The sequence below is a fragment of the Betta splendens genome, chromosome 2 (assembly GCF_900634795.4).
Source record: "Betta splendens chromosome 2, fBetSpl5.4, whole genome shotgun sequence".
NCBI lineage: Eukaryota > Metazoa > Chordata > Actinopteri > Anabantiformes > Osphronemidae > Betta > Betta splendens.
This window is the reverse complement of record NC_040882.2, coordinates 8,473,150-8,490,734: the sequence shown is the minus strand read 5'-3', so window position 1 is coordinate 8,490,734 and position 17,585 is coordinate 8,473,150. Positions and strand designations below refer to the sequence as shown.

Here is a 17,585-nt window from a genome sequence, read left to right as displayed (position 1 = left end):
ACAGGTGCCACAAGAGAAAGCTGGGAATATTGCAAGAGCTTGTTAAAATAGGGCAGTTGGTGTTAACGGTCCGTAAGTGGGAAGGAGAAACAATAGAGTGAAGGTCTCCATCAGTGTAACTGAATTGATGTTGCAATGAGAAAAATTAAATTAATTAGAGATTATTTTAAACGTGTGCATTTGCATTCTCACACACGCATGGAAATTCGAAAGTTAAGCTCAAGTGTTAGCCACTAGTACGTACAGTCAGTTTATTGACCTACAGGTACGTGTGCGTATTATGATTCAAAAGGGACAGGGGGAGGAAGGAGGGGGGAGAGGTAGGTGTAAGTTGCTCTATCTGGTCTCTCACCTGCTGTGGTGCACTGCTCAGGCCTCCCTGCCTGGAGGTTAGCTCAGCTGGGATTGGTAGACTCCATGCCTCCTCAATAAGAGGGAGCATTTTACTTTTACCCTGTAGGCTACTGAGCTGGGGGTTACTCAACTGAGCCTAGGGGAATGGAAAACGACGTGAAAAACAAAAAAATAATAAAAATACAAGGCTTTATTTTAAATAACGATGACCTCAAAACAAGGAAATGATCAGCAATGATAAAAAAGGTAGAGGTTATAAACACAGAAGTGAAGCTGAGCTGGAAACAAGCTTATGTCTTGGCTGGCTAACATCCCCAAGTCATGTAGGATCCACCACACACAAGAGGTATAGTTACCTGGATGACATTCAGTAGGACAACAGTAATCCTAAACACGGTCACAAGTCCATTAAAACAAGCCACTGAGCTTGTCTTAATGCTATGAAACTATGCTAACGTAACTGAACTGGTGGAGATGCAACATTCCTTCATGCATATGTAAAGGAAAATGACACTGCTCACACATAAATAAAGATGGATAAATTAACATATGATCATGGGGATTGTTAGGAACCCCCCGGTCTTTAAACCTTCAGGAAGATGGTTTTGGTACTCCTAGATGATTGGTCGCCTCAGAGATGTCAAAGGAGGTTGGAGTTTTTTTGCTTTAGAGGAGGATGCTGCAACCAGCAGCTTGCACTACATGTATCAAACACTTCGTAGCACTTCTCTGAGCCCTGTTTAAGTTGCACAATAAGATAGTTTTACTACTTAAAAATGGTGGCAACAGTTTTCCTTTCTACAATATGTGGCACTCATCAATGTTGCCCATTATCCATAGGACACCTCAAATAAGTCTGTTTTAATTTGGGCAGTCACTGACTTCCATCATGACGCGCACCACCTATTTCCCTTAGGGCTATCCATGCTGGCGGTGGATTAGTGTGTCTGTGTTTGTGTATGTATGTGTGTGTGCACGCGCACACATTTGACACGTGTACCACACCTTTACAAACTGCTGTTGACACACAGCTGCCTTTAAGTGTACGGTTACATGTGAGACACAAGTCATGAGCGCCTCCGGGTGTATATTTTTCCCTGCACTCACCTGCAGACATTTGATGCGGTGGGTTAGCGCGGCGGTGTTTGTGCAGCCCTTGCTGCGTGTGGCATTGATGTAGCACTTTATGGCATCCTGTGGCTGGTTGCAAGACTCGTACAGCGTGCCGAGGTCCATCCAGGCGGCGGCGTGGCTGTGGTCCAGCTGCACGGCGCAGATGTAGGCCTGCAGAGCGTCCATGGGCTGATTCTGCTGCTGGTACAAGACCCTGAGAACATGAGAAATGTTAAACTAAATAACTTTTTCAAGGTAAAAAAAAATTTGTGATTTCTAGTTCCGTAGAAATAACCAGACAGCTATTTTTAGAACAAGAGCGAAACTGAAACATTTTAGGCAGAGTGAGAACAAAAAGAATAGACGTGGGTCATTGAAAAAGTTTGTTTAGTTGCTGCGATTGAAATCATCTTACCCTATAGAGCACCAGGTATCTGCACTGGCCTCCGACTTGTCTATGGATTGCCGATAGGAGATGAAGGCATCCTGGACCTTGCCAATACTAGAGTAGCACCTGCAGGAGAAACAGACATGCTTCACATTAAAGTCCTGACAATAAAAGTAATTCTTTTCATGGGATTGAATTTCATAGATTTGTTCTGAAGAAGCAATTATTAGGCTGTCTTCACTCATGTAGCCGAATGACTCGGAAACATTTAAGGCCTCGCTTAGAAGACTAGTGCTAGATCAACGCTGGTACAATTTGAGAATCTGATAAAACCCAGATTGCTGCTCTCAGTCTAGAGAGCCAACACTGACCCACTTCTTGCTGTCACAGCACTACTAAAGCCAAGCACAAAAACAAGCACCACATTATCTAACTACAGATGCAGCTCCTGACTGTTCCAGGCTACAGTTGCATCCACACACTCATGCAATACAATCAACTAAAAAATTCTATACTGCTTTTTTTATGCGTTTGACCAAGCTTTATTGGCCTCATAGTCCAGCCCCCAGCGCTATCAGCAGAGGACAGAGAGGATGTCATTCTGGAACCAGCTTGTGTGGTTGAGATTCTTGGCTGTTAAGCTGCAAACAACTGATTTGAAATCAGACAGTGGCTCTAAACCAGGCATGGAACAGGTTTGGTGGAAAAAGCGTGACAAATACCTGCTTAATAAAAGACAGGCCCGCTTCACCAGAGTCGCAGGATAGATCATAGCACAAAACAAGAAAAAGCTGATTGACCGAATTGCTAACTGATGAATATCAGAAGATCTTCACCGGAATTACTGTTAACTGTTCAAGGTGACGTCATCTCAGATGCACTGCAAACATGCCAGAGAACACTGCCTAGCATTGTCTAATATATCCTAATACATAAAGACAATATTTGATGCAACTTTTAAAAGGCACCAAACAAGCAGGTTACGGTGTGCATGGGTGAGTGACGTACCTGCCAAGAAAGTACCAAGACTGTCCAGAATTTGGGTCGGCCTCCAGAGACTTCTGCAGACACTGGATGGCATAGCTGTCCCTGCCGGCTCGGTCTCCAAGCTGTTCAACTGTATGATGCATCCAGCCTGGAAAACAGCGAATTAACCAGTCACTCACACAAAGAACATTTCCAGCTTTGCAACATTTATGATGTTTGACGACAGGTCAACACTGCGTGGAAATGCTGGTTCTAAAACACGGCTGAAAGCTACAAATATTAACCAGGCACTGCTGCTTACGAACTGTGACTCAATTGTGGATTTTGCATTTAAAGATATCTTGGATTCCCTTGTTTACCCACTTTACTCTATTTCTACTGAACAGTCCTTACCTAGCTGTTGCAGGGTAGTGGCCTTCACTTGTGCAGGAAGATCCTCAGTCTGTAAAAGGCTCTCATAGGCCTCCTTGGCAGCCCGATATCTCTTCTACATGAGTGAACGGTGGGGACAAAACGAGCAAGGAGGGGGGAATGTACCAAGAAGGGAACGGAGTGGGGTTTTTGAGTCAGTGGTGAGGAGAGACAGAGAGAACAAAAGACAAATAACGAAGTGAAATCATTGTTTACAGTCATAGATAGAAATCCAATGTTCTCATACAGCTTAAAAACTAAACTGAAAATAACCAATTCTGATGTCCACCACCACTTAATATAGTCACACTGCATCCAGTGATTTGCTTCTCAATAGCTGCATAGATTAAACGCCTGAGGCTTCCACTGCAGTGCTGTGTTCTGACACAGCACAATGAAACACATTAGTCGTGAAGCACTGCTTCTCCCAGAGCAGGCGAGAGCTACTGTACCTCTCTACTGGAGAGAGGGAGAGGGAGAGAGAGAGAGAGAGAGAGAGAGAGACCACCGGCATACAAAAGAGGGGGAGACAGACTTTCCTGTTTCCGTGGCAACCCCCATCGATCGGCTGAGCGTAATATCCCCTCCTAACTGCCACCCACTCATGCACCCTACTCCCTCCTCACTTTGTCAGCACCTGGTTCAAAATACAAAAGCCAGGGCTTTCCCGGCATTCAGACGCCGTGTGATTTTTACAGCGGCAGCTGGGTTACGAGATGCTCCCTTAATGTTTGACAGTCAAAGCACATTCAGCCCTTATTCTCACAATTATAAATAACTGAAGGAAAACAAAACAAATGTCTTGTGTCCTTGGGAGCAAACACAACTAGAGCACAGATGAACTTCAAGAAGCGAGCGCTTACCTGAATCTCATACAAATGAGCAATGTGGAACTGAACTGTAAAAGGAAAGAAGAGGAAACGTATTAGGCAGATGGCATTTAGTATTTAAAAGAGATCGTTCCTACCCTTTCACAGAGTTAGTCCTCCACATTGTCTTTTCAAGTATGTGAAGGTAGTGCTGCATTGTCAATAAACTGGAGCCAGAAACCCAAGGTTGCCTGTCTACATTAAGTGCACCAGACTAGATAGGTAGCTGTGCTCCTGGCGGCACCTTCTTTTGTCTGGAGCGCTGCAGTGTCTGATCTAAGCTGCCTGAGTGACTCTCAGCAGATGGAGAGAGAGAGAGAGAGAGAGAGAGCGGGAGAGAGAGAGGGGAAGAAAGACGGGGGCTGCCCTTGTTGCATATACGTGAGAATAGGAATGAGGAGGACACAATGAGGCAAAGGCAAACAGCGAGGGCGCAAAAATTGGATATTGCTGTCGTCAAGGTAACAGGTAGCAGGAGGGAGCGATGAGATGGAAGCAGCATATCAAGTAATGCCAGCACTAAGCCCATGTAGATAACTATAATCGGACACACTTTGTACACAAGGGCTGCTGTTGTTATTTATATACGCAGGTAGTAGAGACGCTGGAGCTTTTATTTCCAATATTACACGTGGAGGGTTGTTGGACTTTACCAAATCAATTAAATTGATGTAATCCAAAGAAAATATAACAATGATGAGGTGTTATTCTAAATAGCTATTGTTATACTTTTATTTTAAAAATACTTTATCACTTAATATAGCCATAACATTTAATACATTATACATTTTGCTTACTTTCAGCTTTGGACAAAGTGCAGGGGTTGGAGTCAATCAAAGCCAGCTGAAAATGCTGAAAGGGAACAGTTGTGAAAATCAGTAAAAGGCTCAAAAAATAAACCTTGCCATGACTGGATGAACAAAATAATCTCTTATCATGCCCCCTCCTTTTTCATACACTCAGCAGTAACCTTACCTTGACGTGTAAAAATTGCTGCAGAGAACTAATTTCTTGTGTCTTATAATAAACGCATTTTGCAGTGAAGGCAGTGGTATGTTTTTATTGTGAATCCACCATAGAAGTGTTGGAAATGTCATCTAGGTTAAAACTTTTTCAATCTACACAATTGGTGTGAGTTAGAGTAAGTTCAATCAAACTGTTACGTTTGACAGTTCTCACACAGAAAAGTTTGAAGATGTAGATTAGCCCCACCTTTAAGCTTGACTCATAGTCTGTGTTGACCTTGAACATGAGACCCAGACGCAGGTGGATCTCCTTGGCCCGGGAGAACCCCGGGTCAATGTACAGCACCTCCTGGAATGCTTTGATCGCCCTGCAAGGAAAGTGAGAAGAATGAAGACACATAAGACAACAGAAAATAAAACATACTGTAGGTAACCCTAACAGGAAATATTTCTTTCAGGGGCAAAGACCTAAAACACAGCTAAGGCTCAGCACATTCTGGCTGATCATGTTTATTTTCAAATTATGTTGAGTGTGATCTCTCCAGATAAAAACTAAGAACGTTCCAAACACAGTAACAATACTTAAATCCCATTTTATGGCTTTTGCCTGATACTAGCGTGAATAAATTAATATTGCAAGAGAAAGCCAAACAATGCATCTTTTATTCTCCTTTACAATATTGTGGTGTGGAAAGGCTGACAAGAACTGTAGCAAAAGCCATCTGAAAATAACTGAGCACAATGGCTAGTGGCTGGCATCCTAACACTTATCTGTCCAGAGTTTTAGGTTGACAACCAGTAATTCAACCACAAGTGAGTCCTCCCTGGTTGTGCCATTACCATGGAAACAACACAGGACAGGGTCATTCAAAGGCAGATCTTTAGCTTGCAAGCAACACACGCAAAAGCATATACAGACTGCAAATGAACCCTCCAATACTTGTGGCAGAAGCTCTTCTACGGATAAGTAACTTCTGTTGAATAGACTCTCCACTGCACATTGTTTATTGCCCAATCAACAGTTTCATTGTGATCATTATTTGCAACAGCAATTTTAAAATTCAAATTCATCTGTACCTAATAACACAGGCACAATGTATAAGAAAGATAATCTGAGACCACTGGCAACACAGCAAAACTTGAAGAAGCTATCACTCTCAAATGCACACCTACTATAAGTTATCCATCACTTTGGTCTTTAAGACAGTAAATTAATTGGTAAAATTTAGATTTTTAAATGAGAAGAGGTGATGTCTAAGACTTGGGCTCATTGAACAGTACTAACAGCACTACAGAGATATTCTCATAAAAGGTTAAGAGTGTGGTTTCCCTCCCTAATCAATCAGAAAAATATCAATTATTTCTGCTTGACTGTTAGGTTTTGTGGCTCTTAATTAAATACAAAACAACTACTATTTGATTTGCTGTGAGGGAGTGGCTAAGAAGAACAGCCTCACTAACGTAAAGTGTACATAATAACTTTACGTTTGAATATTTAATTTACATTATTAAGTAATATTGGCAGGATTTCCATGGTCAGTAAAACACTTGCAATTGGGAGCAAAAGGTTAACATGGACACTACTAAATCATAAAACCAGAAATGCATTTGTACTCACCACTGAAAGGCATTATAGTGGAAGTAGACCATCCCCAGGCCATACAGAAAGGCAGCATTCTGGACGGATAGAGAAAGGTGGAAAGTCATTATGACAAAGGTTAAAGGACAAGCAATCGAAACTGAGATTGGACAAGCATAAAACCATACATTTCCTGGTGTGGTAAGACATACTAACAATCATCAAGACTAAACGGCACGTGTTCTCATTTACATACAATTTTACATACTAGGAGTATGTGCCGTTCGGTACATATCGTAATCAGCAACCTGTGATTTATCTCACCACAAAGGAAAACAGGTCAAAATGACTCAAGTATGAAACCTGAAACCGCATCTCACACCGACATCTAACCTAACTGAGACCATATTAACTTCCTGCAAATGGGTAAACGTGTGGGAAAGATGGTGCGACTGTGCTCGTAATTTACACATGTGAGAGTATCAGTGAGTGAATGAGAAAGTTTGTGTGCTAGACTTGTTGAAAGAAAAAAAAAACACATTGGGTTTTAGTTTGAACGACATTTGTAATAGTAATATATAGTAATCAATTATTATGCTTATTATCAATAAGATAATATATAATATATTGTGAACTGAAGCCAAACACTGAAGTCATGCTCAGGCAACAAGAATTTAATTACACAGTTACCAGATTTGTTAAAGGATGTTTCGCAAAATTTTGCAGCTCTAAAGCTTAATTGCGACTATTAACTCGAAATCCCATAATGTGGCCATAAACTCGGAAAGGGATTATTTAATTAGGGAGGAAGATAATAAGCAAACTACACATACACAACAGAAAAAGGGCTCCCATGTAGTCATGAATGTGATGTATAATGCATGGCGCAGCATAGTGAACATGAAACTATGTGAGGCTCTTACCTTCCAGTAGTCTGACTGTAAACTGTAGTACCTCTGGTATGCTGATAATGCTGTTATGTAAGGAAGAAGGAAGTTGAGAATTAATCCATGCCACAACATTAACTCATTGAGAAAAAGAATAAGAGCCATGTGCATGCTTTTTTTTTTTCAAACAACCTTTGCTGAGTAAAGATTTAGATTGTTCAATCCACAGAAATGAATTCAAAATCAATGCAACTAAATTAAAGCTTTAGTGCAAAACTAAAGCTTAGACAGAACATAACTTACCTTTAGGGTAATCCTCCAAGAGGAGGTTGAAATGGCCGAGCTGGCAGAATAACTCAGGCTCCACTTTGCCCTCAGCCTTTAGGATGAGCGAATCGTAGCAGCGAACAGCCTGGGAAGATGATAAAGGAAGTGTTTATCAGATATACGCGGTTATAAATGAGAAAGATAAGAATGTAAGCGTCTGGGTGCCCTACAGAAGTAGAGAGAGAAAATCCTGGAGAGAAATGTCACACTAAACTTTTGAAAGTCACAGAATAGCTGACGTCACCTCCCTGTGTCTGTCCAAGCAGACTCAAATTCTTTGCAGAAGATAAAAATCAGCCCTGGACCAACTTACTGGAATGGAGTAGATAAAGACTTGTGCTCAAGGGCTTTTCTTTTTTTGAAAAGATATATAATTACTATTACGTCTTGCCCTGATGAAGAGATACTCGCACTGCATCTCTGGAATTTGTCGGTTTTCTATAAAACACAACCTGGTTTGAGCCGCAGGCAGGATTACTGGCTAGTTCTTTAATTATCTATATTATTATTAAGTTATTTTCTAATAATTTTACACCAATGTCTATACTACCTGCAGTAAACAGTTGCGGCTTTGTTGATGATTAATGTACAAAAATAAAAAGCCATTACAAAGAGAAGGGGTAGAGTTTTACGCCTTTTGCCCTAATTATCAGTTCAGCAACACTTGCATGTATGGACGGCGCAGTACAATAAAGGTTTTACAACATAATTACTCTTATAATGTATTGTTTACATCCTTATTAATACCGTAGTCAGGGGACTGTCTAAAACTTCTCAAATGACTGCTTGAAACACAACAATCCAGACACAGGTTACATCCTCAACCTACACAAGCAGTCCAACATGGTAGAAGCCAAGAACACGCAGTCGATATACGCTTGACACAACAACACATTCAAGGGTGACCCCCCCTGACACTCTGATTACCCAATTGGACCCCGGTGCTGAGTACCATTTGTTCATTTAAAACAGGTAGCTGCATGACCGAGGAAAAGAAGGGAAAACTCAAAGAGCTGGATCATAGTACACATTTTAGTTTTATGAGCAGTAAACAATAAACAAACTTTGATGCAGTCTGATTTATAACTGTCAGACTCAAGTAAACATGGACTCATGCCATGTAGACGTTTAGTACACAGTAAACCAAATGTATTGTATATACATAATCCTTTTATTGTGGTAAACGTGTATAACCTCTACGTCTGCTGCCTTCAACCAACCACTATGGTCCTCTAAGTCTCCCCAACTCCAGAGTAGGGTTGTGCCTGCTTGATAACTAGAATCATTAACATACTTAACACAATGTATAACAAATGCGTTTGAATCTGCATGTAGTTTCTCCTCTAGGGTTTGTGGGAGACTTTCACAGGATATACAAGCACAGTGGTACTGTAGGTGGTCTCAACACCCGCTTTTAAACAGCCCGTGGAGCCCACTCGCCTCTTCATTTAACACCGCCTCTTGCGGGAGCTTAAATGAAGGTCAGCCCAGACCACCCATAGTGGCTTGGTACCTTTTACACAGCACAGTGACGTGGAGTATTGATGCAGCAAACCCACCTTAAATGGTCAGTACAAAAGGGACTAAACAGCTACGTTGTGGGCAGGGAGTGAAGAAAATTACACTGCACATGCAAAAACATGAATCACTAACAATGTTGTTGTAAAATGATGACAACATCACAACACACATAAAAGATCAAAGAATGCACATACATTCACACCCAATCAGTGAAACAGTCGGTAAACAAAATGAGCAAGTTATTATGGTTTGAACTCCTGGAAGAAGATGAGTGCGGACATTACACTTTAGTCTAATTGAGAGGTTTCTGTAAAATAATAATAATAATAATAAGCTGAGCATTCAAGTCACAGGTGTGTCTCAAACCACACTCATAAGTTAATACTATGCTTTTCTAATGACATGTCCTTCATTTTAAAAAGGAGCTAGTTTGTAGACACAAACCTTAACTAACACTGTTAAATCTCTCATATTAGAAAGATTATTAATTATCACACTGGCTACAACTGTTATGTGATGCTCTGTTTCTACTAGTCCTCTTTGTTTTGGTCAGTTTTATATTTAGTGCATTGCATCTTATTCAAAACTCTCAAAACAAGACCAGAGGAGGACCAATTCTGGTGCATAATGACCTGGTTAGCATTAGTGACCAAGGACATCTGAGTGAGTACATCTCTCCAGTCCTTCACATATTTCATATCTGCTGGGAATGGCCCCCTGATGTTAGGTCACTAACATATAGAATATTTAACAGAGTAAAAAAAATTGATCATTTATAGTCTAAGTGAATACATCACAATGACCGACTTACAAACACAGGCTCAAATTATTAATATGTCAAAAGTCGACAACTTCTCTGAATGACATGCATGCTAATAACTGATACGAATCATTTAAGTTATACTTTATTAATCCCTGCAGGAAACACTCTGCAAATTACTTTTCTTAACTCTTCCAGAAGAGAGGTCAGACACAGAGCATAGCACCCCACTGGTGCCAAAGCGAGAGCAGTCCTAATTCCTGGCACGCAGATCTTTAACATGATCTCCACAACCTCATGCACACACACTTTTCCCACAGAAGCACCAATATGCACAATGACAGGATCATTATTAAAATCTAACACCCTACTTCTTGTCACAAGCAGCACTGTGCAATGATAAGTACGGTTAACACTGATATTGTCACACCCACAGCATAACAATAAGCGCAAATTGAAAACTAATTTCCCATCAGGTATTCCATGTTTACGTCATTGCCACCTAGTTATTATTGGTGATACAGTGACCTAGTTCTGTCAGTAATGTTGAACCTACAGTTGTCTGCATGTAGACAGAGGAATGGTGCAGCGATAAGACTACTGCAGTGTCAAACGAGGAAGTCACCAAAAGAGAAAGAAATATATAGAATTATTAAAATCAAGAATGCAAAAATGATATATATTAAACATACTTGTTTGATATAAGTTGAATATGCCTCAGAAAAGTCATGTATATAATACTTCGTACTGGAGTGTGACATAGTTGATGCTAATTGCTTGGGAGGGCGCATCCAAATTAATTTGCAAGTGCCACAAATAAATGTTTGTAATGCAAGTCTTTACATAAGCTCAATGAAGCCAAATCTCTAGAAGGGTTAAAATACAGAGCTGGTAATCAGTAATGTCACCCAATGTCATGCTGTGTTTTATTTAATTTAATATCCTGGTGTCGGCATAATAGTGATACTACAGTCTCTCCTTCACGCTGTTCATTTATCGCTTCATATCCAGACACATCATTTAAAAGACTGTGCACTGTCTATGTGCAAATGGGAAAATGTACTTCTTTGGTGCACAATTTATGCTGCAAGATGTCTACAATGTCCTGCAAGGTTATAACAGCACTGACCAATAAATATGTATAATATTTAGAGCAGATCTGTCACATTTAGTACTGTTTAGTGGGAAAATACACTTACTAAATCTCACTTACGACATTTGTAGGCTATGTATTAACTTGTGTAGTCTATAAATGGAGGGCCTAGTTGTGGCATGCTTATGTATAACAGAACTGTGAGGTTCTGTTATAAAAGGTAAGACTCCTGTTGCATACCTAAACAGGATCACGTCTGTATTCAAATAACCTGTAAAGCTCGCACAAATACAGAGTACTGCGGTAGGAGGAGGATCTGGCTCACAGAAATGTCAAACGCTGTCAACTTAGCCACCATATCACCAGCAACACCCTGATGCCAAAGGCGCAAAATTATTAGTTGAGCACGGGTTTAACGTGGCCCGATGCCCTGGCTGCATTTTGCTTCCCTACAACTATGGCCAGTGGTCCGTGCTGCCTGCATGGAGCTATCGCCACATTGCCCTTCCTTGGTATCCCACACCACCTAGCGAGCAGCCCCGTGGACGTCCCGTCACGCCACGAGCTGCGAGCAAGCACCATCTTCCCCATCGCGCACGCTTCGACGCAGAGACGCGCGCGGTTGCCTTCGCTTTCTGTTAGAACAGCAGTGTTTCGTGCACAGGTAGAACTGGGCCCTTTCTAACGCGGAGCTTCCTCGTCCGAGATCGCACGCATTGCCAAACAGGGGCGATGGAAACTGTAAACAAAGGACCCTGACGCCTCTTAGGTCGACACGGGGAGCACAACTTTACAAAGAGCAAAAACCCCAACGAAAACTCGGGGCCTGCTTCTGCAGCGCACGAGCGACCCAGAGCCACATTTTATATCAAATTGGTCATACAGCTATCGGTGTCACTCCGCCATGTCCCGCCATCTTGGACAGGCAGCCAGCCATTAACGTTACTTGTAACGTTTGTCAACTCGCTCGCGAGTCCGAACGAAAAACGCGACAAGAGCACGAGCCGAAGTAAGTTAAGTTGATCGATGCACTGGCACCACAACAAGCCCGACACAAGATGAACCAGACGCCGACGCAATTGACAGTGACACCAGCTAACCTTAATACCGTAACGCCGCGTTTGGTGCACGCCGGGGAAGGCTACGGCGTTGGCGTTACTTCCACCAGCGTTATTACAAGATAATAGCGCGTATGTGCTTCAGGTCTCACAAGAGTCAAAGCCTCACAGTGAAACAATGTTGGGGCCACATGAAACTTTCCTCGGCGGAGCGCAACGGTTGCATTAATCGGTGTACTAACGTTACGCCAAAACCGTGACGACGTTATGTTGTTGGTGGTTAAATTACAACTCCACACACATACACATTGTATGGAATTGTCGCCCAGCTAACCAACGGCGCCGTGTGGCAACATAACAAATGCTAACATATGTGAAATGAAGGCAGCCAAAGCTAGTCGGATCTCCTGGTTAGCGACAGAGTGTGGCCGCAGGTGCGGGGTCGCTGTTCATCGGATGAGAATAGCTAACTAGCAAGCTAGCTGGCTGGCTAAAGAGGGGCTGCGGCTAGCTGGCCTTGGTCTGCTTAGCGAGTGGGCCACTTGCGTACACCCTGGCTCGCTAAATTCCGTCCCGTGCATTATAGTTAGCGACTCGGAGTGAGTCTCGTGGATAAGAGTGCTGCTTGGTTGTAAAACACATCATGGTAAATTCGCTACCTTCATCAACAGGGCCTTCGTTCTGGCGCCATCTTCATGAAGCTTCTGAAATCCAAACAGTGAGCTGCAAGCAAGAAGACAACATAGGCGGCTCAGTATCACTTGCAGAGCTGCTCGGAGACATTTTCGACATGCAACGGAAGAAAACCATAAAAATTTCAAGTGTGCGTTCATGTATGTGCACGGGGTGACTATTCCGACCTGTCGATCCCGACCAAACTGTCCCTCTCCTGGGCTGTCAGTGTCGGAAAGTCCTCCTCTGTTTCACTCGCTTTTCCCGCCGCCATTTTCTTTCCCTCATTACCACTAGAAGAAGCCGAGCCGAGACTCCGAGCAGCAGCGCAGGCAGCAACGGCGAGAGACACACCGCACGATTGCATGGAAAATCGCGACGCGGGGACTAACGGCTCGCTCCGCCGAATCAAAGAAGAAAATGTGAAGAAAACAAATTGATCAAAAACTTTTTCCCAGGTTGAAAAGATGCGATTCAATATAGTAAATCCTTTCGGGGGGATAGAAGCGCTCTCCGGGTAGCTCCTCAAACGTCACATTTTTCATCACAAAGTGATATTGTGCTGCTATTTAAATGCGAACGACTAAGTAAAATATCCAATATGTGAGTATTTGACAATAAAATACGTTTCGGCCGCGAAGATAAAGTTGTTATAATTGTGTCACCCAAGCGAACCCACGCGCCGCTGTGGCCACGCCCTCTCCCCCCTTCAGCCAATAGCACCGTCCAAATCTTACCATATGACTTTCCTGCTATATCATTCTTTTTTCTTAAACATTCATTTTTTCTCTGCAAACCACCAATATTAAACTGCGCAATTATTCTGGATGCACGTTGAAAAATATTCATAGTTTGAAACTGACTGTTCCGCGTGTGCGATGAAGTGGCCAGCGTTGCGTTCCTGTCAACTGTAACAAATTCTTCAAGGCAAAAAAAATGAATTCGTAGCCAGTAATGCGTAATGACATTTTGGATGTCAATTGTCGTTGCCCTCCCTGGCTGTGAAAACAGTGACTGCAGTGCCTTTCCAGCCGTTTCTGCAAGCCCTGTTTGCAATTCTCCAAGTCCCACCGAGATTTCGTAAAATCTTTCACATGCAAAATTAAAGTTGATGCATTTTAGTAAAAAAGTTGCTAAATTGCTGAGCCCAATCAAGCAAGATTTAAGCATTTCACTGACGTGGCAAAGCATCATAATGTGGGCGTATCTTAGTATTGTCAACATTCTGGTGACATAACTTCTCTCTCCAAAATGGCGACGGTGGATCACGGAGAAGGTTAGTGATTATGTTTAGTAGAAATACCGGCCCATTGTCATAATTGATTTTATAATTTCGTACATTTTCCCACCCGCGATCATGACGATCAGCTATGGTGTTGAACGTGAAAATGAAACCTGGCCGAATAGGGAATGTTTATGCTTTTCATGTTTCCAGGCTAGTATTAGCCTCCCCAATCATTGACATAAACAAAGAAGCAACCCTCGGTGCCTGTTTGTAATGTAGCCTAGATTAAAAGGCGCACCCTTTGTGATTAATCCATTTTTACGTACCGTCAGTAGCCTAAAAATGAAAATTGGGCTATTATAAGAGGATTGTCGGTGGCAAAAGAGAGAGGAGGTGAGATGAAGATGGTATAACGCATTTACTCCTTGGCTTTTATTGTGATAGGCTGATGATAACGCATGTAAGTTGTTCACTTTTCACCATCATCTTTCAGCGGGTCCGGAGGATGCAGAGAGTGAAGATGAGGTTTATGAGGTGGTGGACCTGACAGAATATGCCCGAAGGCACCAGTGGTGGAGTCGGGTGTTTGGGAACAACTCGGGTCCAATCGCTGAGAAGTATTCTGTGGCCACCCAGCTGATGATGGGAGGTGTGACAGGATGGTACGGTTAAGGAATATATGTGCTTATGTGCTCTATGCTGTTTGATGAAAGTCTGTTTAATAGTGCCCTTTATTGTGCTTTTCTCCACGTCTACAGGTGTGCTGGTTACCTCTTCCAAAGAGTTGGGAAGATAGCTGCTACTGCTGTTGGTGGAGGATTCCTCCTTCTACAGGTAAGCTCTGGGTTTATGGTCTCAGTAATTATCTGTGGGACGCCACTGGCTTCACAGAACAGGGCAACAATGTCATCATCTATGTGTGGCTGTACTTTATCATCATTATTATCAGATATTTTTGTGTATTAATGTTGTCTTACAGTAAGTTATAAAAATGTATTAGAAGATTCACACATTGACAATGACACAGCATGATGCTTCACATGCAAAATGTGGTGACATTTGGATCTCTGTTTGTTTTTTTTTTTTTCTTTTATTCTGCCCTTGCATGTAGGGCAGCATTCATAATTCATATTCATAACTATTTTATCAGTAGATTACACTGGATAATGGACATTAAATTTATCAGTTCTGATTACAACACAAAATAGTTTTTTTTTTTCAAATTTTATTTATAGTTATATTTACTATAGTGTCTTGTGCCCTTTTATTATTCCAGGTGTTGAGATTTGTTCTTGCATCTCAAAAGAAAACACAATTATTAATTCTTTAAATCAGTTTATTTCACATGGGGCTTATGAAAGGTTATGTCAGTGCATTCTGCATGTTTTTTTTATCAAGGTCATACATATTTTAATATAGTTGGCCATAACCTGTGAAAGTCAAATAACAGAGTTAGACCACAGCTACATTTTGAACCTTTAAAATAGGTAATGCTGAAAAAATAACAGGTCATGTTTTGCAAGAACTCCTCACAAACCTGTGCAGAATTTATTTGAAATACAAGTCTTTCTTCAGATCGCCAATCACAGCGGTTATGTAAAGGTCGACTGGAAGAAGGTGGAGAAGGACGTCAACAAAGCAAAAAGGCACCTGAAGAAGAAGGCCAACAAAGCGGCACCTGAAATAAACACATTCATTGAGGAGGTAAAGGTATCTGTAACAAAGCAAGCTCTTTCTTTCATTTCTTCGCTCATTTTAAGTGTCTGATATGTAGTTAGTCATAGAGTAATGCATGTTTTTGTTGCCCCTGTTGTTGGTGCAAGATTATGTTTATACACAAATCAACAGTGCCCTCTACTGTGCTATTAGCCATACCACACCTATACCAGAAGAACAATTGTGTAACCATTTCTAATTAACCAGTTTAGTACCAAGTGGTGCATTTTAAGATTTATTTAAATTTTTCTCATCCTAACTTGCTCAGTGTTTTTCTAACAACATGCCAACAGTTTGTATCGATTTCCCTTTTCTTGTCCTACACAGGCTACAGACTTTATAAAGCGGAACATCGTCCTGTCGAGCGGATTTGTTGGTGGTTTCTTTCTGGGTTTGGCATCATAAAGCTGCTGCACACTGTGAATCACATCACTACATGGGTCACTTTCCTCTTCATTGTTTACCTCCTGGCACCATGTGTGCGCTGATTATTCATTTAAAGGGGCTGAACACGGGGCTTTATGTTGAACATTAAAGCATGATCTGTTGTAACAGTGGTATTAACCGTGTTCTACTCACCATGATTCATATCAGTTCACCTAATTATTTCTTGTGGGGAGCAGGGGTAAATGCACATTTGAAGTGTGCATACTATGTGTGTGAGTGTGGTGGGGGTGGGTGTGTGTGTGTGGAGTTGGGGTGTACTTATTTGTACTGTAAACAGTGTCTTCTGTGGAACCCATCATAGATTTTTGCCAGATTTGCTGAATATGTCAAGCTGCCACAAACTAGCACACAATTCCCTAGGCTTTCGTTGGTATTTGCCTGGTGGTTGTTGAATTCAGGTTGTTAAAAGTTGGCATCTGTGAGCGCCATTGTAAATTTGAAAGCCAACTCCTTTGCAGAGCTGTAAATACCCATGCCTGAGTAAATATTATACAAACAACATGGAGGGCGGTGAAGTGGGAAGATGACACCTTCCCCCTGTCTGGTGCTTAGCCGAAGTATTTTTCATGAAGCTGAGAGTTCTGGCAAGCTTATGTACCATTTAAGGGAATTGAAAAGTTTGTCACACTAGCTGGGGTTTTAACAAAGTTATATTTCCACTATGAACAGGAATCCCTATTGATATACAACACATATTGTCACCATAATTACATCTAATGACTAAATATGTTACTTTACTTTGTCTACTAAGAGCATTTGAAACAGAACTGACGATCCTTAGCTCCCTGGTGCCATTTAATGACAGGATGAGCATCTGCTGTAGCCTAATTACTACCATCAAAAGCTAGACATCGGTCCTGCCAGTAAAGAGCATAATTGAGCAGCGATTGTGACTCCTACGCCTTCGCTATTGTCATTGTGCATTTAGTAGTGTCCGCGTAACAGCACGACGATGCTGCAGAGCAGTGCATCATCACATTAATTATCCACACATGACTTGATTCATCATTGCTTATTTTGTTGCCTTTTTCGAATTAGTGTGATATACACGGTTCATCCCAAATGGCATTTTGTATGTATATCCTCTTATTTCGTCATTTCTATTTATTATTTTGATAGCTTTATTTGAGCTGTATACATTTTGTTGAATCCTGTTTAAAATGAAGCTGCCTGATTTTGTCTATAATAACAATAAAATAAAAGAATAAATGTG

At 41.6% G+C, this 17,585-nt stretch overlaps 2 protein-coding genes across 6 annotated transcripts in view; one reads left to right on the top strand and one right to left on the bottom strand.

The window, feature by feature from the left end:
- LOC114866962 (histone demethylase UTY-like) overlaps window positions 1-13,650 on the bottom strand; it is a 22,731-nt gene extending 9,081 nt beyond the window's left edge. For 2 of the 3 annotated variants that reach the window (XM_029169250.3, XM_029169257.3), the window contains exons 1-13: window positions 13,173-13,650; window positions 12,972-13,035; window positions 7,857-7,965; window positions 7,590-7,639; window positions 6,706-6,764; window positions 5,335-5,455; window positions 4,920-4,974; window positions 4,117-4,151; window positions 3,236-3,329; window positions 2,864-2,990; window positions 1,883-1,981; window positions 1,462-1,681; window positions 353-490 (exon numbers count right to left, since the gene is read on the bottom strand). In XM_029169250.3, coding sequence (XP_029025083.1) covers window positions 353-490; window positions 1,462-1,681; window positions 1,883-1,981; window positions 2,864-2,990; window positions 3,236-3,329; window positions 4,117-4,151; window positions 4,920-4,974; window positions 5,335-5,455; window positions 6,706-6,764; window positions 7,590-7,639; window positions 7,857-7,965; window positions 12,972-13,035; window positions 13,173-13,351 — 1,350 coding nt within the window. In that variant the 5' untranslated portion in view covers window positions 13,352-13,650. The remainder of the gene's footprint in view (window positions 1-352; window positions 491-1,461; window positions 1,682-1,882; window positions 1,982-2,863; window positions 2,991-3,235; window positions 3,330-4,116; window positions 4,152-4,919; window positions 4,975-5,334; window positions 5,456-6,705; window positions 6,765-7,589; window positions 7,640-7,856; window positions 7,966-12,971; window positions 13,036-13,172) is intronic. The other variant, XM_029169266.3, reaches the window with a different exon arrangement.
- LOC114866996 (FUN14 domain-containing protein 1) lies at window positions 12,014-17,585 on the top strand. 3 transcript variants are annotated; one of them, XM_029169315.1, is made up of 6 exons: window positions 12,014-12,263; window positions 12,984-13,145; window positions 14,703-14,871; window positions 14,968-15,043; window positions 15,785-15,919; window positions 16,253-17,585. In XM_029169315.1, exons 2-6 carry the CDS (start codon window positions 13,103-13,105, stop codon window positions 16,328-16,330), a joined length of 501 nt encoding a protein of 166 aa, XP_029025148.1. In that variant the 5' UTR covers window positions 12,014-12,263; window positions 12,984-13,102; the 3' UTR covers window positions 16,331-17,585. The 3 variants fall into 3 exon arrangements, with proteins under 3 accessions (XP_029025148.1, XP_029025138.1, XP_029025129.1); XM_029169305.2 differs by lacking the exons at window positions 12,014-12,263; window positions 12,984-13,145 and adding an exon at window positions 13,986-14,260 and having other exon boundaries at window positions 15,785-15,913; XM_029169296.2 differs by lacking the exons at window positions 12,014-12,263; window positions 12,984-13,145 and adding an exon at window positions 13,986-14,260.